Source organism: Pongo abelii, chromosome 1 (assembly GCF_028885655.2).
Source record: "Pongo abelii isolate AG06213 chromosome 1, NHGRI_mPonAbe1-v2.0_pri, whole genome shotgun sequence".
Taxonomy (NCBI): domain Eukaryota; kingdom Metazoa; phylum Chordata; class Mammalia; order Primates; family Hominidae; genus Pongo; species Pongo abelii.
This window is the reverse complement of record NC_071985.2, coordinates 87,673,562-87,696,424: the sequence shown is the minus strand read 5'-3', so window position 1 is coordinate 87,696,424 and position 22,863 is coordinate 87,673,562. Positions and strand designations below refer to the sequence as shown.

The 22,863-nt window shown below is 41.7% G+C and overlaps 1 protein-coding gene and 1 long non-coding RNA gene across 5 annotated transcripts in view; one reads left to right on the top strand and one right to left on the bottom strand.

Annotated features, from left to right (window-relative positions):
* Positions 1 to 2,943: 2,943 nt before the first annotated feature.
* LOC129049016 (uncharacterized) lies at positions 2,944 to 8,456 on the bottom strand. The gene is made up of 3 exons (XR_008511740.2): positions 8,301 to 8,456; positions 7,541 to 7,718; positions 2,944 to 3,189 (listed from the first exon to the last, which is right to left on the bottom strand). It is a non-coding gene; the product is annotated as an uncharacterized LOC129049016 (long non-coding RNA).
* An 86-nt stretch (positions 8,457 to 8,542) lies between these two features.
* Positions 8,543 to 22,863, top strand: part of UAP1 (UDP-N-acetylglucosamine pyrophosphorylase 1) — a 38,262-nt gene continuing 23,941 nt past the window's right edge. For 3 of the 4 annotated variants that reach the window (XM_024256424.2, XM_024256423.3, XM_024256422.3), the window contains exons 1-2: positions 8,543 to 8,832; positions 13,051 to 13,387. In XM_024256424.2, coding sequence (XP_024112192.1) covers positions 13,108 to 13,387 — 280 coding nt within the window. In that variant the 5' untranslated portion in view covers positions 8,543 to 8,832; positions 13,051 to 13,107. The remainder of the gene's footprint in view (positions 8,833 to 13,050; positions 13,388 to 22,863) is intronic. The other variant, XM_054526376.2, reaches the window with a different exon arrangement.

The window sequence follows — 22,863 nt, the reverse complement described above, 5'->3', positions numbered from 1 at the left end:
TTTGGGAGGCTGAAGCTGGAAGATCACTTGAGCCCAGGAGTCCGAGACCAGCCTGGGCAACAGTGAGACCCCAATATAATTTTAAAAAAAAAAAAAAAAAGGAAGAAAGAAAAGAAAAGTTAAAAACAAGGGCAAGGGTAGCAGCAAGACTGGTTTGGAGGCCGTTATGTAATCCAGGTAAGAAATGATGATGGGAGAAATTGATAGTGAGAATTGGTCAGATTCTAGATGTACTTTGAAGACAGAGCCTATGGGATTTGCTGTAGATTGGATCTGGTATGAGAAAAAGGAGTGAAGGATGACCCTAAGATTTTTTTTTTTTTTTTTTTTGAGATGGAGTCTCGCTTTCTCGCCCAGGCTGGAGTGCAGTGGCGCAATCTCAGCTCACTGCAAGCTCCACCATCCGGGTTCACGCCATTCTCCTGCCTCAGCCTCCCCAGCAGCTGGGACTACAGGCACACACTGCCACGCCCGGCTAATTTTTCTATTTTTAGTAAAGATGGGGTTTCTCTGTGTTAGCCAGGATGGTCTCGATCTCCTGACCTTGTGATCCACCCTCCTTGGCCTCCCAAAGTGCTGGGATTACAGGTGTGAGCCACCGTGCCCGGCTGACCCTAAGATTTTTGGCCTGAGAAACCATAGAGATAGGGAAGACTGAGGGAGGGAAGCAGGTAGTTTTGGAGGTGTATAGGAATCATTTGGGAATTCAGTTAAAGACATTGTTAATTGTGTAAGTATTCAAGGCCGGGCATGGTGGTTTACACTTGTAATCCCAGCACTTTGAGAGGATGAGGCAGGTGGATCACTTGAGACCAGCCTGGGCAACATGGCGAAACCCCGTCTCAATTAAATTTTAAAAAATTAAATAATTCAAGCCCCAGAGTGATGTCCTTGAGTGGGCATGAAAGGATGGGATCTAGCTCAGAGGTAGAGGGGTTGAACCATGGACAGTTTATCCTAAGCACATAGAGATAAGATAAAAATATGAGTGCAGATACAAGTACATGGGAGGGTGTGGTGGTGGGAACTTGTAAAAGTTCTCTTCTGATTGCTTTTCTTTTCTCAATGAAAGAAGCAAGGTTATCTGTTGAGAGTGAGCATGGGAGAGAAGATTATAGAGGCCTGAGAAAAAAAAAAAAGATGTGAAATAATCATCTAGGAGGATGGTAAAATGATATTTCTCTCGAGTAGACTAGAGAAATATAGCATATCATATTTCTGTGGTGTTCATGAATTTAAAGTCAGACCAGTCAGCATGATTGCATGTTTTTCTCCAATATGTTCATCTACCTGAGTATTCTCGTTCAGGGTCTCTCACAAGGCTGCAATCAAGGTGTTGTTGGCCCAGGGCTCACCTGGGTTTTCTGCTTCAAGGTCCCACCAGACTGTAGTCAAGATGTCAGCTTCACTGCATTCTCACCTGGAGGCTTGACTGGAGAAGACTCCAATTCCAAGCTCCCTCTGTTTCCTTGCATTTGCAGGATTGCAAATTTCAGGGTTTTGTTGTTGTTGTTTTGTTATTGTTTGTGTTTTTGTTGGCTGGAGGCCACTCTCAGCTCCTAGAAGCTGCATGCAGTTCTCTGCCATGTGGTCCTCTCCACGGGCCATTCACAACATGGCAGTTGGTTTCCTCAAGGCCAGCCGAATTGTGAAAATAGTTTGTTGGCAAGAAGGAGTCTTACATAATGTAACATGATCTTGGGAGTGACAGCCACTCACCTTTGTCAAATAGCATAATGTATTCAGGGGAGTGAATATCTCCTTTTCCATATTCTGTTAGAAGCAAGTCACAGGTCCTGCCTGCACTCAAGGAGAGGGGTTACACAAACCCCCTCCAAATGCACACCATTCTATTCTCAATACCTGACACTCACAAGGCCAAACTTAGCAAATATATGTGTGTGTGTGTGTGTATATATGTATACACACATATAGGATTTGTTTTATGTGCCAGGCCCAAAAGGTGATTTCCTTCCTTCCTTCCTTATTCCCTCTGTCCTTCCTCCCTCCCTCCTTCCCTCCTTCCCTTCTTTCTCTCCTTTCTTTCCATCATGAAGTTATATATATATATATATATACACATACATACACACACACACATTTGCTAAGTTTAGCTTTGCAAGTATATATATATATGTACACACATACATACACACATATATAGGTGTATATATATGTATATAGTGAGATGGAGTCTTGCTCTGTCGCCTAGGCTGGAGGGCAGTGGCACTATCTCGGCTCATTGCAGCCTCTGCCTCCCAGGTTCAAGCAATTCTCCTGTCTCAGCCTCCCAAATAGCTGGGACTACAGGCACCTGCCACCACGACTGGCTAATTTTTGTATTTTCAGTAGAGACGGGGTTTCACCATGTTGGTCAGCCTGGTTTCGAACTCCTGACCTCAAGTGATCTGCCCACCTCGACCTCCCAAAGTGCTGGGATTATAGAAGTGAGCCACTGCACCCAGCCAACAAATATAATTTTTTAAAAAAAACTTACAGAGCTCTTATTCTGTGTCAGAAACTGCTCTAAACACTTAATAAATATTAACCCTCACAGCAACTCTAGTCAGTAGGTCTTATTATTAAGTAGGTCTGATTTCTTTTTCCACCTTAATTTTTTTTTTTTTTTTGTAGAGACGGGGGTCTCACTATGTTGCCCAGGCTAGTTCTCAGATTCCTGGGCTCAAGCAATTCTCCTGCCTCAGCCTACCGAAGTGCTGGGATTATGGGTGTGAGCCACCACGCCAGGCCTGATAGGCTTTATTTATGCTTGCATTTGGGAATCAAGGCATGGAGACATCAGTTAACTTGTTGAAGGTCATAGTAACTGCAGAGCCAAGACTCCAACTCTTGTAGTCTGGCTTCAGAGTTCATATTCTTACCTATTATGCTAAGCAGTTAATGACAAATTAAATGAATAAATAAATGCTTTGGGGGGGACACAGGAAATAATTACCCAGCAGCTCTGAGAACCCAAGTAAGTTTTGAAACCACACTTTTGTAATTCAATTTTTTTCTTTTTTTGTTTTTGTAATTCAATTTTGATGTCAAGCCAGTTAGCACTGCCAGAGACTTTTATTGCCACATCGGTTCTTTCTTCCACTAATATTCAGTAACACAGGCCAAGGGGAGATATGAGGTCTGGAGCAAAAAATGTTGAGGAAGTTTTTGCTGTGCCTAAGATATTACCTGGAAAATAAAAACAAAGTTAATTTGTTGTCTATTCATAAAGAAGGAATAGGTGACCAGGAGATATCTCCAACAAAAATAACTTGTGGTATATCGTATGTGTGAGAAGGATAAGAGATAACATGCACAATAAATTCAGACATGTTCACTTAGAGTAGAGCTGAAAAACTATATTATGAAAATTGTATTCTGAGAAATCATCCACATTTGAGAAACCATCTTATGGAAGGTCAACAGCCCAGCAGAGATGGATGGCTGAACAATGACCAAATAGGTGGAGAGGCAGGTTTAGAATAAAGTATGCTGCCCTTCTGGTTTCAATGTAGGTCAGATGCCATTCTAGGCTAGGTTTTTGAGGAATTTCCCTTGCAGAGAGTAACACTGTGTGGCTGCCTGCATTAGAAAGATCCAGCCAAGGCCGGGTGTGGTAGCTCACGCCTGTAATCTCAACACTTTGGGAGGCCAAGGTGGGTAGATCGCTGGAGGGCAGGAGTTTGAGACCAGCCTGGGCAACATGGCGAAACACTGTCTCCACTAAAAATACAAAAAATTAGCCGGGCGTGGTGGCAGGCGCCTGTAATCCCAGCTACTTGAGAGGATAAGACAGGAAAATTCCTTGAATCTGGGAGGCGGAATATGCAGTGAGCTGAGACTGTGCCACTGCACTCCAGCCTGGGTGACAAAGTGAAACTCCATCTCAAAAAAAAAAAAAGGAAAGATTCAGCCAAGTGGGCTCTCAAGAGTATGCATTAAGTATTTGACCTAGGACTCATAATGGTTACAAGCCATTTGGTTTTAAGAGAAGAAAATATATTGGAATAATTGATTATGGTGGTTGAGGTTTTTAATGATTGGATTATTTTTACACTCATTACCTTCAGAGGATCTCTGTTATGTGGCAATAGTTTGACTTCTGATCCTCCTGTTTTTTCTTAACTACTTGTTCTTTCCTTCAGTTAATCTCTTAACTTATGAGAAATTTTGTCTCCTTATCTATGAATTAAGGGAGGTGAACCAGGTAATTTCCAGTCAACAACACAGGAATAAAATTTCAAGTCCACTCCTCCACACTATAAAGACCATACCTCAGTGTGGAATCCTGAGGTTGTGTACCTCCTGTAATTATCACACACTGATACTCTCAATTTTTATTTCTTTCCTTTTTTTTTCTTTTTTCTGAGACAGAGTCTGGCTCTGTTGCCCAGGCTGGAGTGCAGTGGTACAATCACAGCTCACTGCAGCCTCAAACTCCTGGGCTCAAGTGATCTTCCCACCTCAGCCTCTGGAGTAGCTGGGAACACAGGCAAGTGACATCATGCCTGGCTAATTTTTGTATTTTTTGTAGAGGTAGGGTTTTGCCATGTTGCCCAGGCAGGTCTCAAACTCCTGAGCTCCAGTGATTGGCCCGCCTTGACCTCCCAAAGTGCTGGGATTACAGGTATGAGCCACTGTACCTGGCACACCAATACCTTCTTGCCCACTTTCTCTCCTGTTCATTCCATTTTGTTATTTATGTGATTCTTAGGTTATAATCAGTTTTGAGAGGTTGTATGTTTACTCATCTTTGTATATCATCCCCAGCATCCCACACACTGTAGATGCACAAATATTTTTCTGAAAACTTAACCCCCTGAAGGACAGCATATACTTTAGGAGGGTGTGGGAAACTCTGGGTAAAAAAAATAAATTTGTCATTTAATAGAGTGTACTCATCATTCCACAGAATTTCAAAACACACTTTGAAGTACAGAAAATTTATAGGGTGGAAGAAGTGGTAAGCTAAGTCAGGATGATCTCTTGGGAGAATGAAGTACTCATGTCCTAGGAAATTGTCAACAGGAAAGTCAAAACCCTAATCCCACCCCACCCATTTATTTGAAGGCTCTCAGAAACAGTGATCTCATGAATGCTCAGGCCTTGCCTTGAACAGAGCCTTGAGTTGAGCCAGACTTTCTCCTGGTGTATTGTCTACACTGCTGGGAAATAATCCGGACATTTGTAGAAGTTCAGTGGACTAGCTGAGGCCATTGCACTCAGGACAATGGAGGGAAGTCTCCTCTAGTGTATACTTGCTAATACCAGCCTACTGTTCAAAAAATCTTGGTGGGGCCAGGCACAGTGGCTCACGCCTGTAATCCCAGCACTTTGGAAGGCAGAGGTGAGTGGATCACTTGAGGCCAGGAGTTCGAGGCCAGCCGGACAACATGGCAGAATGCACGTTTTCTACTAAAAATACAAAAATTAGCCACACATGGTGGCACATGTCTGTAACCCCAGTTACTTGGGAGGCTGAGGCATGAGAATCACTTGAACCCGGGAGGTGGAGGTTGCAGTGAGCTGAGATCATGCCACTGGACTCCAGCCTGGGCAACAGATGGAGACCCTGTCTCAAAAACAAAACAAAACAAAACAAAAACAGAAAACCCTGGGTGATGGATCATTACTGGTTGTACTAAGCAAGAGAGTGTGGCCAGACTGGCACATATCTGTCATGACTTCAGAGAAGAACAATCAAGGAAGCAGCTTTTTAAGTTGTTAGCATACCTGCTCTTCTGAAATTAAAAAAAAATTCTCCTAATTATAAAACAATTTCCTCTGTAGCATATTTAGAAAATAACCCCTCAAAATCATCGAAAAGAATATAAAAATCACCATAATTCTATCATCCCTAAAAGACAAAACACAAAACCTACTCTTGTATGTCTTGAATTTTTTAATTTGTTTGTAGTAATGGCCCACTTAAAACATCTCTCCTGTAATCGCGGTATGATTCAGTTTGTTTGTTTGTTTGTTTCTTTGTTTTGAGACAGAGTTTCACTCTTGTTGCCCAGGCTGGAGTGCAATGGTGCAATCTTGGCTCACTGCAACCTCTGCCTCCTGGGTTCAAGCAACTCTCCTGCCTCAGCCTCCTAAGTAGCTGGGACTACAGGCGTGTGCCACCACACCCAGCTAATTTTTGTATTTTTAATAGAGACGGGGTTTCACTATGTTGGCCAGGCTGATCTCAAACTCCCGACCTCGTGATTCACCTGCCTCAGCCTCCCAAAGTGCTGGGATTACAGTCGTGAGCCACTGAGCCTGGCAGATATGATGGTTTTGTAAGGGGCTTCCCCCTTTGCTCAGCACTCATTCTCTCTCCTGCTGCCCTGTGAAGAGGTGCCTTCCACCAGGATAGTAAGTTGCCTAAGGCCTCTGCAGCCATGCAGAACTGTGAGTCAATTAAACTTCTTTTCTCTATAAATTATCCAGTCTTGGGTATCTCTTGATAGCAGTGTGAAAACGGACTAATACACTAACCAAAATTTTTCTGTGGTTTGTTAGTCTTATTGTTGACTCTCAAGGGTTTTCCAGGTATTCTCTCTTGTCATTTGCAAGTCGAAGTAGTTTTATGACTTTTTAAAATTCTTAAAAAATAATTTTTTAATTCTTATATATTTTTTCTAATTTATAAGCCTCTTAGGATTTCTGTTGTCTAACTTCATTAGCTGATACCTTTGGTGTAATGTCAAAAAATCATAGGTAGAGTGAGCATCGTTGCCTTGTTTTCTTCAATCAGCTCTTAAAAGACAATGTATATAAAAAGTATTTCGAAGGACAGAAATAACTCTAGTGTTAGACATTTCTGGACATTTAGCTGGCAAGATGAGATTATGGCCCCTCTTATGCCTAGTAACCAGAATAACAAACAAATGAAACTTCAGCAAAAAAGGGTAAAAGTACAAATTAGATTTTATAGTAGTTCATTAAAAGCATTGAGCTAGACCTCAGTTCTATCTTTTTTCTTTAAAGGATTTCTAACTAATAATTTTGCTCTTTACTCAGTCATTCATCTAAGACTTATAGAATGCCTATAATATTGCAGACATTATCTTAGGTTCTTTCTTATTTTTTACTATACCCATGTGAAATAGGTATTAGCTTCATTTCATAAAAGGACATTGGAGTTTGGAGTGGTTAAATGAGTTACCCAAAGTCACACAGTTAGTAAGTGTAGACTGATTTTGAATCTGGGTCTCCTAGTTTGAATTAATAAGTACTTAATAAAAAATAATAACTAAAAGTTATTTAGTGTTTACTGTTTTACATACTTCATTTATATCGATTGGTTTAATACAACCACCAAATGGCATTTTCATCTTTATTGTCTGTTTTTTATAGATGAGAAAACTGATCGCACAAGTAGCTTGCCAAAGATCACAAGCAATAAAGAAGCTGAAATTGTCTTCAGATCCCATGATTAATAAACCAATCACTACACTATTCTTCTTTCAAAGAAATGAATGAAGTTCTAGGATCATGAGAGATGGAGAGTATACAATCTCCTGAATGTAAATCTACCAGCATTACTTACCAAGTTTAAGTTTTTCTGTTGTTACTTGAGGCAGTGGGTGATTATGCAATTGCTAAAGGGAATGAAAAGGCCTTGGCACTCAAGAAAGTAGAAGAAAGGCGCCTGAATCTCTTTATGATAGGTGGTATGTTAAATCTAGGTGTTTTCGTATTTCAACATATTCCACTTCTTGCAAAAGCTGCAAAATGCAACACAACTTTAAATGTAAACATAGCTTCCAAGGGCACAGTGCTGAACATATAATAACCTGTGTGTGCACACCACACTAGGTTATGTAACAGGACTGTAAACACTGGTCCTGGAATGCCCTGGGAGGTCATCCAGGTCCTCCACGATCTTTCTGCAGAGTACTGAGGCCTAGCGACGTTAAGTCTGCAGACTCACAACGATGACACCGGGCTTATACTACCTTAGGTTACCTAATACCTTTGCTTGCATTTCCTCTCTCCTTTCCTGTCTGTTTGTGCAGAAGAAAAAAGGCCTGGCTTCGCCTTCTTGGGAGCCAAAACACAACCAAACAGAGCGAGTTTGGAGCCCGGCCAGGCATCTTGTGAACTGCACACAAAATAACTAGCCCAAGGTCAGAGAGCGCGCCAGGCGCGCCCTGAAAGTTTCTCCGCAGGAAAATCCGCCGCTCTTTCCCAACCACCCGCGTGGGTGGCTCGGAAATCCGCCACCGTGGGGACACAGCTCCCTGCCCATCTCTGTGGCCCGCTTGTGCCCCGTGCCGCTGGGCCGACTAAGAGCCTTGGGCTCGCACCTCCCAGTACAACCTAGGGACGTCAGGGGTTCTGAGACCCACGAGGCGCTCTCTGCCGGCCGGGTCCTGGCCCTCCTAGCAGACCCAACTGACATCCTTCACCCTCAGCTAGTGCGCTGGAGGGAAGGGGACGCCAGCCGACAGCGCTCCAGGACTATCCCCATTGGGCCAGAGAATGAGTGACGCACTAGGCCCCGCCCCGCCCCAGCCGGTTACTCCTTTCACGCCCGGCCCCCATCCCTAGCCCCGCCCCGGCGCTCCTGGCCGCGACCGCGTCCGCGTCGTCGTCTGCGATCCCGGCGCTGACGTGTCTGGGCGGTCGGCTTCCACTCCTCCAGGCGCCGGCAGCCACTAGTCGTGGCGAGAGGGGCGGGGTGGCCGGAGCTGGCGCTCCCCTTGGCCCCACTCCCGGCCCGCCCCGCCGCCGCGGCCCCCCGGATGAGGGTATATATTCGGAGCGGGCGCGGGACGCCGATGAGCGGCCGCGCGGAAGGAGCTGGAGACGGGCGTAGCTGCGGTCGCGCGGAGGAAGGTGAGGGGCTCCCAGCCCAGCGAGGGGACGGCGGGTCTCGGGACCCGGGCGGGCGGAGGGCCTGGCACCACCGCACACACGGCCACGCGCTCAGACGTGGACACGCGTCGCACGAACGCGCACAGCGCGGGCAGCCGAGCACACGCCGAGGAACCTCCCGCTCGCCCGCACACACACACCCCAGCCCGTGCGCCCCGCAGTCGCACCCCATCCTCCGCCACCCCGCGAGAGGGTGTGTGGGCTGGGCAGCCGGGTGGATGGCGGGGCCAGGGGTGGAATGAGCGCGCCCCAGATGGACTGGGGGCGTTGTGGGAGGAGGTCTGGGCCAGTGTCTGAGTCCGAGGGGGTTGTGTAGGCGTGTGGGATTGGGAGTGGGGCCGCTCCCGGGTGGGCAGTAGAGACCTCGAGGCTCTCAGGCTAGGGCCTTGTGGACAGTTATACCAAGTGTGGGGGCCTGTAGTGGGACAGGAGATCGTTGGAACTGTCAGGTGGAAGCCAGTTGGTGTGTCTTGAATATGTGAGGAAAAGAATTGAGAGCTCTGACAAAGACGGGGGATATATTTGGAGGACAGAACAGTGGGACAAAACCTGTTTGCTTGCCACTTTTTTCTTTCCTTTTTTGGTTTGGTTTGCCATGATACTGATAGTGAGAGAGAATTGAAATTTCTGGGTTTCCCCTCTCTTGGCCAAGCAGAAGGATGTGAGCACACGTATGCTGAACATATGGCTGCTTGAACTTTGGCCTGTCGCTGTGCTACACTTACTTCTACATGGTTTATGAAATCTGAAATCAGGTAATAGGATTATGATCATATGTGTGTGTCATTTGGTATTGCAAAAGTTTAAGGACTTTTAGGTGAAATTCACTGGGTGTGGATCCAAGAGTTCGCTGGAAACTCAAGGCAGTTGTCTATTTCTTCACGGTTAGTCAGTTGGCTCACTTAGCTGGAGCAAAGAAAGACTTCACAGGCTGTGCTGCCAGGCATTTATAGGATTCAGTTGGTGGTTATGTCTCAACTCTGATACCGTTTTTCAAAAGCTTTAAGAGGTTTACTTATTCATTTCGAGGGCATACGTATACCAGCAGAGATAGGGGCCGGGTGGGGGAGGCCAGAAAAGGAGGGAGAAATACTGGATTTCTTTAATACTGGTATTTAAATTCTAATAAGAATATATTTGATAATGGTAGATTATTACCAAATTTGTCATATATTTTGATGCAGATGGATTAGGCTGTGGGCATGTACCAAGTTTTGTCATAATTTCTAGAGCAGATTTTCAACTTTTTCGGATTTCGGTTGTCAAAATAAAAATCCATATCTTTTAACTCTTCTGTTCATTGCTGCTTACCATTACACACACATGCCTCTAAACATCGTTAATGGGAAACATGGTACTATTTTTGTGGCATGAAGGTGCTTATATCTGCCTCAAATAAATATAATAGATGAATTGTGCTTGTCCAAAACTCAAGTATGGTCGTTACATTATGAACATTATACAACATGTAAATGAACACATGTTACCAGTGGTTTAGGCCCAGATATCAAAGTTTAACCTGTGAGGTACCTTTTTTTTTTTTTTGAGACGGAGAGTCTCACTCTGTCCCCAGGCTGGAGTTCAGTGGCGTGATGTCGGCTCACTACAACCTCCGCCTCCCCGGTTCAAGCGATTCTCCTGCCTCAGCCTCCTGAGTAGCTGGGACTACAGGCGCGCACCACCATGCCCAGCTAATTTTTGTATTTTTAGTAGAGATGGGGTTTCACCATGTTGGCCAGGATGGTCTCCATCTCTTGACCTCATGATCCGCCCACCTCAGCCTCCCAAAGTGCTGGGATTACAGGCGTGAGCCACTGCGCCCGGCCCTATGAGGTATCTTATTTGCATGGATTCATTTTCCCAAGTGTCTGAATGTGGAGGAGTATCTAATGATCTTTTAGGAAAAGTTTGGTTTATATCTTAAAATGTTATAGTAATATGTTTGTGTATGCCTTTTATCAGACAGAGCACTCTTTACTCTTGACTCTCTTGAAGGCATGTGAGAAAGGTTGGTTGTCTTATATTCATGAGGAAATCTATGCACAGGGAGGTAAAATGATTGCGTAGAATCAAATGATGGAGAAGGACCAAGAGCAGGGACTTCCTATTCTTTGGTTATCTGGTTCCTTGCTGATCTTCCTACTACAATGTACTCCCTTAAATCAGAGGCAAAGCAGTAGCATAAATGAGATCTTGGGAAAAACTACATTCCTTGGAAAATAATTTAATATAAATCTGTTCCTCTCAAGTGTCTTTTTTAATGTGATTTTTTAAAATTAAAAAATAATAGCATCATGACTCTTGAAACCTATATAAATCAATAGGAATGCGTCTTAATACCATAATGAACATTGAAAGCTAAGTGTTGTTATTACCACCTCAGGGAACACACAGATGTAGGTTCTCTAGACCTGAGCTTGTAAATGGTGTTTGATGTTTAATGATCCTGGTGAGGTAGATACTATTATTAATCTCATTTTACAGATAAGGTAACCGAGGCATGGGGAAATTAAGTGGCTCAGCTTAGCCTAGAATTGTGCTCTGAACTACCATGTGTATTACTTTTCACTGTTCTTATAGGGAGAGAAGATAAGTGTCTTTAGTACCTACTTTTTCCCTCTGTCCCTCACATCGAAGCAATTATAACGCAGTGATGATTCTTTACAGTGACCCTCAAATTTATTCCTTTCACTCTTATTTTCTCTGCCACTAATCTGGTTCAGACCTTTGGTATTTCATACCTGCAGTTGTCTTTTAACTTCTTTTCCTGCTTCTAGTTGTCCCTCCTTACAATCTGTTGTATGCCATTCCTCCTTTCTCTCATCTCTTTAAAGCATGGTAACACTGCCCTGTTTGAGAATCTGCTGTTCGCTTTCTATTGCTTATTCTCTGAAGTCTAAATTCTTTTGGTTAGTTTTCAGGCTTTTCATGATCTAGCCCTACCCCAGGCCATTTTATATCATTTGTCATACGTTAACCTTCTTACTGCTTTCCATCCCACACATGCTTGCTCATCATGGCCACCAGGCTCTGCTTGTTTCCTAATCTTTTATTTTTTTGAGATAGAATTTCCTGTCGCTGAGCCTGGAGTGACATGATTACGCCTCATTGTAGCCTCGACCTTCCGAATTCAGGTGTTCCTCCCACCTCAGACTCCCGAGTAGCTGGGACTACAGGCATTTGTTACCACATCTGGCTAATTTTTGTGTTTTTTGTCGGGGTGGGGTTTTGCCATGTTGCCCAGGCTGGTCTTGAACTCCTGAGCCCAGGCCTGTGCTGGGATTACAGGTGTGAGCTACCATGCCTGGCCTCTAATCTTATCTATGTAGTCTGCCCAACCCTTAACACATGGCTAGATCGTGCCTGTTTGTGAACTTTCTAGACAGCACCTATCTCCTGTTGCATTTGTCTGTATTGGGCAAGTAGATTAAATATTTCCTCATTTTCTTATTTTTTAGCACGGTGAAGTTTAACATTTTACTATATTATCACAGAATATAGCTCTTTAGAAAACATTTGTCTTATTCACTGATTGTTATATGTGTATTGCTTGTCTCTTTAAGGAGGATCCAAGTTTTTAGTGAGTAGAGAAAATAGATGTGTTATTGCTTCTTTGCAGAAGTTGCTAATGAAATGAAATGTATTTTTCCTTATTATAGGTTGTTCTGTCTTCCTGAATATTTCAGTATACTGTCTACAACAACACATAATAGTATTTCTATCATTAGAGATACAAGCAAAACATTTAAATATTAAGCAGTCAGGTGTTCTTTCAGTGGTAGCTTAGTGGTCAGAGGACTAATACAGAGACAACTAAACGTGGTAGAGAGTGTGAACCGTGTCATCAGGCTGCTTGGGTTCCTGTCGCAGCTCCACTCACTGGTTAGGTTGCTTAGCCTCTCTGCCTGTCTTCTTAACTGTAAAGGAGTGGTAATAATAGTGCCTATGCCATAGGGTTGTTGAAAATTAAACAAGACCATGAAGGTAAAGTACTTAGAAGTGCCTGGTACGTATTATTGTCTTACAGGTTTGATCTCTTACAAATATTGAGTGATGGAAAAGTGGAAGTTAATTTTTTTAACACTAAGTTTTAAAAATGTTCTTATTTTTAGAGGGGAAAAAAGCCCTCTATTTTGGAGGTTGGATTTTGACATGCCCTTAATTACTTTTCTCTTTTAGGTTTACAGGTACATACATTATACCCCTATTTCTACAAAGCTTGGCTATTAGAGCATTATGAACATTAATGACCTCAAACTCACATTGTCCCAAGCTGGGCAAGAGCACCTACTACGTTTCTGGAATGAGCTTGAAGAAGCCCAACAGGTAGAACTTTATGCAGAGCTCCAGGCCATGAACTTTGAGGAGCTGAACTTCTTTTTCCAAAAGGCCATTGAAGGTTTTAACCAGTCTTCTCACCAAAAGAATGTGGATGCACGAATGGAACCTGTGCCTCGAGAGGTATTAGGCAGTGCTACAAGGGATCAAGATCAGCTCCAGGCCTGGGAAAGTGAAGGTACTGGGCATGTACATATTTCTTACTGAAGTTTATTTGAGATATACTAAAATTGTTCAGGTAGCTGGATCATGTCACTAATATTTTGATTCATACTACATTAAACCAGGTGACCTAGCAGAAAGTGACAAAATTGTCTTTTTATTTTTGATGCTCCATTTAAGGCTTCTCTCACTCAAGTCTTAATTTGCCTCCAGTCTCTTTCCCTCCTCAATTTCTATACTTCTGCTAGATTTCTTTTCCTGAAGCACAAGTTAAATACTTAAGTTTAAGCTAGCTTAATTTTTTTTTTTTTTAAGACAGAGTCTCACTCTGTTGCCCAGGCTGGAGTGCAGTGGGGCGATCTCTGCTTACTGCAACCTCCACTTCCTGGGCTCAAGTGATTCTCCTGCCTCAGCCTCCCGAGTAGCTGGAATTATAGGCATGCGCTACCACACCTGGCTAATTTTTGTATTTTTAGTATAGATAGGGTTTCACCATGTTGGCCAGCATGGTCTTGAACTCCTGACCTCAAGTGATTCGCCCACCTTGGCCTCCCAAAGTGTTGGGGTTACAGGTGTGAGCCGCTGCACCCAGCCCAGCTGGCTTAATCTGTAAACCTGCCCTAACCTGACTCTAACCCATATTTCCAATCAACATTTTAGCTGAACCAAATAATTCACCTTTCCCTGAACATGATACCATGCCTTCCCTACTTTTGCTCATGTTTATCCTTAGCTTGATGTGCCCTTTGCCCTTTCTCTACCTAGCTAGGTCACCTTATAAGGTCATTTCTTGGAGTTGTACAGTGCAGTAGTTCTGCCACTTGGGGAACTTACACTCATTCATTAAGGTTCACCACACATAATATTTTATCTGTGATCTTTTCTTTTGTGTCCCAAGTTAGAATTAGTTGTTCATGCTTTTATTTCATTCTAGCTTATCATAAGAGTTGTTTGTCTTCCTCAATAAATTGTAAATTCTTGAAGAGCAGCCCATGTACTAGTTGTGTCTGTATGTTACGTAGCATTTAGAACAAGAGTTTTATAGTTATAAGTTGATCAATAAGTGTTTGTTGAATTGCCCCAATGCTTTTCATTCTAAAGCATGTAAAAAAATCTGTCCCCTTAACCTAATACTAATTTGTGCTTTTGAGAATGGCAAAATAGCTCAACTGTAGCTTTTGGTGGAGTTGAAAGCTGTGTTTTTTATAATCTATTACTCCTCTTTAAGTAAAATGTTGACTAAATATTGTAGCTGATTCCCTCAGTGTTTGTACATGATCCTTGTCAAATCTGGGCCTCATTTTCTCAACTGTGAATGAGAACTTGGGCAAATACTTTCCTTAACTTTCTGAAAGACATTATTTTATTGCAAAAATAATACTGAAATCACAGATTGCCCATAATCTCATCAAAGCTATATTTTTATTTGCTCACATTACTACCCAGTACTTGATTGTATACATATTTTTTTGTTTCTTTGTGGTTTTTTGTTGAGACAGCCTGGCTTTGTTGCCCAGGCTGGAGTGCAGTGGTGTGATCCTCACTCACTGCAACCTCTGCCTCTTAGGCTTAAGCAATACTCCTGCCTCAGCTTCCTGAGTAGCTGGGATTACAGGTGCGCACCACCATGCCCTGCTAAGTTTTTGGTATTTTTAGTAGAGATGGGGTTTCACAAGTGATCCGCCCACCTGGGCTTCTCCAAGTACTGGGATTACAGGTATGAGCCACCGTGCCCGGACAGATTGTATATATATTTGATTTCATAGATGTGTAGTAATACTATACATACAATCTTATAGTCTATATTTACAACATGGCTATTTTTATTTTGTTTTCCACTCTTTGGCATCCCCTCACCCCCTGTAAAAAGAAAGATTACTGGCATTATCAACCTGCTGTATACCTCTCTCTGTCTTTCTCCAGGCTGACAAATTTACTGATTTTCAAAGGGTGTTCCAAAGAACCCAAGGGTTTTCACTGTTGGGGAAGCTGCCTCTTATAGGGAGGGAGGGAGCAGATACTAAACTGGTAGGTCTCCAACCCCTTTATCCTCTACTATGAGTAGTTCTACCTGTTTCTGTTCTGTGTGTTTGATCTTTACATGAGGTTTTATTTAAAAGAGTTTAGAAGTTTAAAAACAGTTTGGAAATAATTGAATCTTCTTCAAGGAGGTGCTTTTCAGATGTAAAATGCTTGGTAGTAGCTAACCTAGCTTTTTACTTAGGATAGAGCTCTGCCACTAAGATGTGAGAGAATGATGCCTAGATGTGTCCTTGTGAATGAAGAGTTTCAGTGATACCATGACTTCTGTTACTTTGGATTCACTAATCCTTCCCTTCTTCCCTGGGTTTCAAAAAAGCTACTATTCCAAACCAAAAGCCACACAGGCCTTTCTTTACCCTCTAGTATCCCAGTTGCTTGTATTTTTCCTGGGGATTTTAAAGGGATGAAGTCTTAGTAGTAACTCTTATGGAAAGTCAAAACTTGGACCTTGTGTAATGGGGAACATAAGCCACAATTAAGATATTCTATAATTTGAGTCTTCTTTATGGCCTTTTTGTTGGACTATGTGGAGCTAGTCTACATTTATGACTTTTCATGTAAACTAAAAGCCGGAACTATTAGAACCAAGTATAGCATAACACGGTGCATGCAAACTTCCTTTTGGCTTAGTGTCAAGGGAAAGATATTTATTTGTAGCTTAAACAGTAAGGGTGGAGAAGGAGACTTTATGTTGACATTATATCCTTTTCATTTAGCCAGAAACTACCATGTGTCTGCAAATTCATAGCAAAATGAAGTTTCTGCAGTAAGTTATCAAAGGGAAGAGAAGCCATTGTGAAGATCATGGCATTGTATTTCAGGTAGTAGGAAGATCCTGGTAATTGTATCAGGGACAGTTTTTACTTCCCCACACCCCCACCTCCTCAGAATGGGGGAATGAAAGCATTGTCCAGTAATTGCAAAGTATCTGGTGGTTATTCAGATGATAATGGACATTTTTACAACTAGAGTGGAAAATTATTTATTTCTGAAGGTTGAATATAAATGACCACTGTACTCCTTGTTGAAGAGAGATCTTGCTTTATTTCTTGAAGTTTTCTGGGCAGTTGTAGAAAATGGAATGTAAAGGAGCAACTAGAAAATCCTTATTTTACAAAGCTGAGATCTTGAAAGAGAAGTAATTATAAGCTTTGAGAATGCTATTTTAGTAAAGATACACTGGGAAAACCTGTTTGCTTGATAAAAATTCCCATTCTTTATTAAAACAAATGCATGCTTATTTGAACACAAATCTACCAATTTTATATTATAATATCTAATTAGTATTCAGTCTCAGCCTTTTTTGCCTATGAGACATTTTCCTATTAATCATAATGGTGCCTCTCTACCATATAGCACTATAGTAAAGTAAGTGGATTATTTAGAAGAAATGCATTCTTAACATTATCTCCTCTACATTTTCTGAAATCTAGGGTACTGATGTTTTTAATAGATTTGTTTTATTTTAAAAGTAATATGGCCGGGCATGGTGGCTCACGCCTGTAATCCCAGCACTTTGGGAGGCCAAGGCAGGAGGATCATGAGGTCAGGAGATTGAGACCATCCTGGCTAACGCGGTGAAACCCCATCTGTACTAAAAATACAAAAAATTAGCCGGGTGTGGTGGCAGGTGCTTGTAGTCCCAGCTACTCAGGAGGCTGAGGCAGGAGGATGGTGTGAACCCGGGAGGCGGAGCTTGTAGTGAGCCAAGATCGCGCCACTGTACTCCAGCCTGGGCGACACAGCGAGACTCCATCTCAAAAAAAAAAAAAAAAAAAATGTTTATTTTGGAGAAATTGGAAAATACTAAAAATTACAAAGGAAAAAATACAAATCTCTGTGATTCCACCATACAGAGATACTCACTAATAATATTTTACAGTCTTTTCTTTCACACACACACATATGCATATATTGGGATTGTGATTTGTGTATAGTTTTGTAGCCTGCACATGAATTTATCATGAAAAATGTCAAGGATATTTTGAAACAAATATTTAGCGGCAAATTTAGTATAGTGAACCCCCACATAAGCCATCTTGATTAAAAATTATGAAAGTTTTGCTCCTTTTGCTTTCTCTCTCCCTCTGTTTTTTCCCCCTTTGCTGCAGTATTTTAAGGCAAATCCCAAACATCATGTTATTTTTATCCTCATATAGTTAGGTATCCATGTCTAAATATATGGGCATTTTCTTACTAATCATATGCCATTATTATACCTAATGAAATTCATCTAATGTAATCTCTGCTATTTAAAACTGGTTCAGATAGAGATTTTCCTGATTAGTCTGCTTTTTGTGCTTACTATTTTGGGGGAAATATTGTAGTTTCAGCTATATTGTGATTAAAAATTAAAGATTTAAATTATTCTAACTTTCTTGGATAGCTTTCCTTTATTCCTACCAGTTGAATAGCCTGTTTACCCAACTCCACTTGTCCTGGAGTTCTGATAATTTAAATGAAAGTTCTGACAGTGCTTTACTTCAAAAGGACCTGTGCTATCTTCCTTGTTAAAGTGTATAGGAGGAACTAGTCTAAGTAGGAAGTTATCCAGGAAGCATTTGACCTCTGACAGGCCACTATAAACTTTTTTCTCTGTTTCTTGTGAATGTTATCAGAAAAAGTGCTTAGATTCTCTTGGACCCACAATGCATGACTCTCCAAGGAGAGAGATACTCCAGCCTTGGAAATGTGTCAGTGTGGCTTTCTTTTTTTTTTTCCCAACTTCTGATTTTTTTCTTTTTTGAGACAGAGTCTCACTCTGTTGCCCAGGCTGGAGTGCAATGGCATGATCTCAGCTCACTGCAACCTCTGCCTCCCGGGTTCAAGCAATTCTCCTGTCTCAGCCTCCCCAGTAGCTGGGATTATAGGCGCCTGCCACCACACCCAGCCAATTTTTGTATTTTTAGTAGAGAGGGGGTTTCACCACATGTTGGCCTGGCTGGTTTTGAACTCCTGACCTCAAGTGATTTGCCTGCCTTGGCCTCCCAAGTGCTGGGATTACAGGTATGAGCTGCCTCCCAAGTGCTGGGATTACAGGTGTGAGCCACTGCACCTGGCCGCTTCTTAAAATTTAAATTTCAGTTTTGCCTGTGTTGAGTTCCCTTGTGTAGGAAAATTATTAACCCTTATGTCTTATCATGGAGAGATAGAAAGGGTGATACAGTATTGAACTTTTCATTGTTTTTCAGTATTTCTGCAGAGGTAGCTTTAGGATAGAAATTTATAATTTCCTAATTGTCACATGGGTTTAAATACATTTATATTTAGTTAACATTTTTTCAGGTAGGTGCTGTGCTGCCCATACAAAATTTATGTTATGACAAAAGCAGTTTGAAATAATGTATAATTGCCATATAAACAAAAAGCTTATTGAATTTTATTGGCCCACTTAATTCAAAACAGCATTTTATCTGTCATCATAAGACAGATACTAATTTATGTGTTACATACTTTTGATAAATATTGCAACTTTACCATAGTAATAGCTGAAGTAGATGAGTACTGAGTACTTCAGCCAGTGTACACACAATTTGATACTGTGAACAATAGCTGTAGCTGCATTTCATTTGTGAATTACAGCTGGCCTTGATTCTCCGGGGACTGCTGCCTTTTCTCTTGTTTTTCCCTCTTTGCTCATAAGTGAGATGTGTAAACAGGAAGAAGTTAATGAAAAACCTTTTTATTGCAAATATATGTGGATTGTGTTATAATTCATTATAATAGTTGTGGTTAAATAGAGGTGAGATGTAAATGGATATCTACCTGGTAGTGTACATCTGGTTGGCATCATCTCAGTGCCACTGTTAATTGGTGACTGGACTGGTTATCAGGTTTGGAGATGGAAAGAAGCACTGAAGAGCGAACAGGAGTTTAGGAAACAAACACATGCCATTTATCTGAATAAAGAATGAGGCCACTGTGAGCTGCTGGTTAGCAAAACTTTAAATGTGAAACAACTGGAGAGTAGGAATGAAGCAGTAATTTAGGGAACCCATCTAAGGAAGAGAAAAGTTTATACAGGGCTATTTTGATACCTGGTTAGACCTATAGAAAGCACTGAATTGATGTTGAATGCCATCAGGTGAGCAGGAGCTGAGACATGGAGCTGGCTCTGGGAGTGTAGCTTTTACCTTTTTCAGGTCAGTTAGCTGAGGGAAATAACTTACCTGGGGCTGAGAGTGAAAGTAAGAAGTCAGGAATAAGGTTGGCACCATGTTAAGAGGAAAACAACTGAAAACACATGTGCCATATGAAGGAAATGTACTGTATAGAAAGAACAAAGATCTCTGCGTCCAAAATGTAGATATTTGGCACTTCTTTTGAAGATGTTCAGAAATATTTTTTATTCTAACACCTTTGATGGTATGCAAGTGTCCAGACAGCAGTTCTTTATCTGCATTTCTAAAATGGTACAAAACCTGACCTGAATAGACATGAGACTATTTGTCAACTTTATTTATCCCACTTAATGTGATTATAGGGTGCTGTTTCAGATCTGCTGGGGACATATATAATTATAATATAGCATATTATATATGTACTATAGTCCTTTTATAAATTTTGAAGAGTTCTGGGTTCTGAAACAAATCTGACCCATGGGTTTAGGTAAGAGATTGTGGACTTGTATTTTAAAACAATGCTTTGTAAGTGATAGCAGAATTAAATTTATTTTCTAGAAACCATAGTTTATTTGATATAATTCAGAGAATAACCAAATATAAAACAGTTTTCAAATGTCTTGAAAGGTTCCCTGTTCCCTTTAAATTTCTTCATCTCAGTTTTTGTTATGTAGTGGTTATGGGTCTTGCTTAAGGCAAATACAAACTCAGAATGGCTGTTAAAAATTTCAGTGTTTGGGAAGTTTTGGAGAATGTTGGCTCTTCTTGCTCAACAGTTTTTTCATTTAGGATGGTGGGTAAGACAGACTAAAAAAAAAGGCAACACAACCTCTGGTGGCAGGGTGGTGTGATGGTGAAGAGGCCCTGGAGTCAGGTCCTAATCCTGATTCACATTTACTAGCTATGTGACCCTGGGCGAGACTCTTAACTTCTCTGAGTTTATTATCTCTAAAGTGGTGAAAATTACACAGTAACTGCCTCTTAGATTATAGTTACTATTTTGGGTTCTATTTTGGTACACCTGATTTTATGTTCTTATTTTCAAACTCTGATGAGGTACAATTAAATGCTATGGAGTTAATGAGGACAATTTTGGTTTTAGGGAAGGAAGAAAGAAGATTTAACTCTCAGGTAGCTAAGGTCAGCTTCATATAAAAGGTGAAAATTATGAAAATATATAATGTGCTGTTGGGTTTTTAAATTGAAAAAATAGCTGGAATAGGCTGGGCAGGGTGGCTCATGTCTGTAATCCCAGCACTTTGGGAGGCTGAGGTGGGCAGATCACTTGAGCCCAGGAGTTCGAGACCAGCCTGGGCAACATGGTGAGACCCCTGTCTCTACTAAAAATACAAAAATTAGCTAAGTGTGTTGGTGTGCACCTGTAGTCTCAGCTACATGGGAGGCTGAGGTGGGAGGATCACTTGAACCCAGGAGGTGGAGGTTGCAGTAAGCCAGGGTTGTGCCACTGCACTCCAGTCTCGGTGACAGTGTGAGACTCTGTCTCAAAAAAAAAAGAAGAAATAGCTGGAATGATTGCTGAATAATGTTCTTGGACTATACTTACTAATAAAGGAAAAATAGAGTCAGAACTGGCTCTAAATTTATAATGGGTTTATTTTTTTCTTTTTCTTTTTTTTGGAGACGGAGTCTCACTCTGTTGCCCAAGCTGGAGTGCGGTGGCACGATCTCGTCTCACTGCAGCCTCCGCCTCCTGGGTTCAAGCAATTTGTCTGCCTCAGCCTCCTGAGCAGCTGGGATTACCGGCATGCACCACCATACCCAGCTAATTTTTGTATTTTTAGTAGAGACGGGGTTTCACCATGTTGGCCAGGCTGGTCTTGAACTCCTGACCTCAGGTGATTCGCCCACTTTGGCCTTCCAAAGTGTTGAGATTACAGATGTGAGCCACTGCACCTGGCCGGGTTTATTTTTCTTTATGTTGTTGACCTACTAGTGTATTAGCTTTAAGAAAACCCAATATGTCAAAGACAAATAAAGCACAAAGTTGGTAAATGAAATAAACCCACATTACCTAAGGATTTTAAAATAATAATTGATAGTTGCCATCACTGACTGCGTCGTCTGGCTTAGCCTACAATTGTGGCCAGTGGCCAGGTTTGTTCACAAAATTTCTAAAAATTCTAATGAAAGTATGAAACTCAGAAAACAAGAACAAAACTGTTTACCATGGCTTTAATTTTATAGTTTTTCTAGCTTGCCAGAGACTCAATTTCCACATAGCCTCTTTTCACAAGCTACTCTGCCTTATGGTACTGAGACTGTCCACTTTTGAATGATAAGATGGATCTTAGGAATAGATTATGGCAAGATTTTTTTTTAAATTCAGACTGAGAGCTCTTTTGTAGCTTTTATAGTTACATTTATTTGTATTTGGATCTCAAATCATCTTGAATTTATTTTCGTTCGAAGAATAACATTTTTATTCAAACATTATGCTTGACGACTACTTCTTGCTGAATATTCAGCTGGCAAAAATTGACAGGCTTCCAGACCAAAGAAATAAATCAGTAATGAAGATAGTCTGAGTCTTATATTCTTCTTAGCTGGTATAGATGGCCCATTTTTAAAAAAGGCATTTTATTTATTTATTTATTTTTGAGACGGAGTCCTGCTCTGTCACCCAGGCTGGAGTGCAGTGGCACGATCTCGGCTCACTGCAACCTCCGCCTCCCAGGTTCAAGTGATTCTCCTGCCTCAGCCTCCTGAGTAGCTGGGATTACAGGTGCTTGCCACCGTGCTTGGCTAATTTTTGTATTTTTAGTAGAGATGGGGTTTTGCCATGTTGATCAGGCTGGTCTCGAACTCCTGACCTCAGGTAATCCTCCCGCCTTGGCCTTCCAAAGTGCTGGGATTACAGGCGTGAGCCACTGCGCCCAGCCTACAAAAGGCATTTTAATAAATTAATATATATTTACATGTAATAAAATGCACTAGTTGTACCTTTTGGTTTTGTTTTGTTTTTGAGATAGTGTTTTACTGTCACCCAGGCTGGAGTGCAGTGGTGCAGTCTTAGCTCACTGCAACCTCTGCCTCCTAGGTTCAAGCAATTCTCATGCCTCAGCCTCCTCAGTAGCTGGGATTACAGGCATGCACCACCATGCCTGGCTAATTTTTGTATTTTTAGTTGAGATGGGGTTTCGCCATGTTGGCCAGCCTGGTCTGGTCTTGAACTCCTGGCTTCACGTGATCTGCCTGTCTCGTAGTTTTATGTTTTTGTATTTTGTTTTTTTTTTTGAGTCTCGCTCTGTCACCCAGGCGGGAGTGCAGTGGCGCCATCTCGGCTCACTGCAACCTCTGCCTTCTGGGT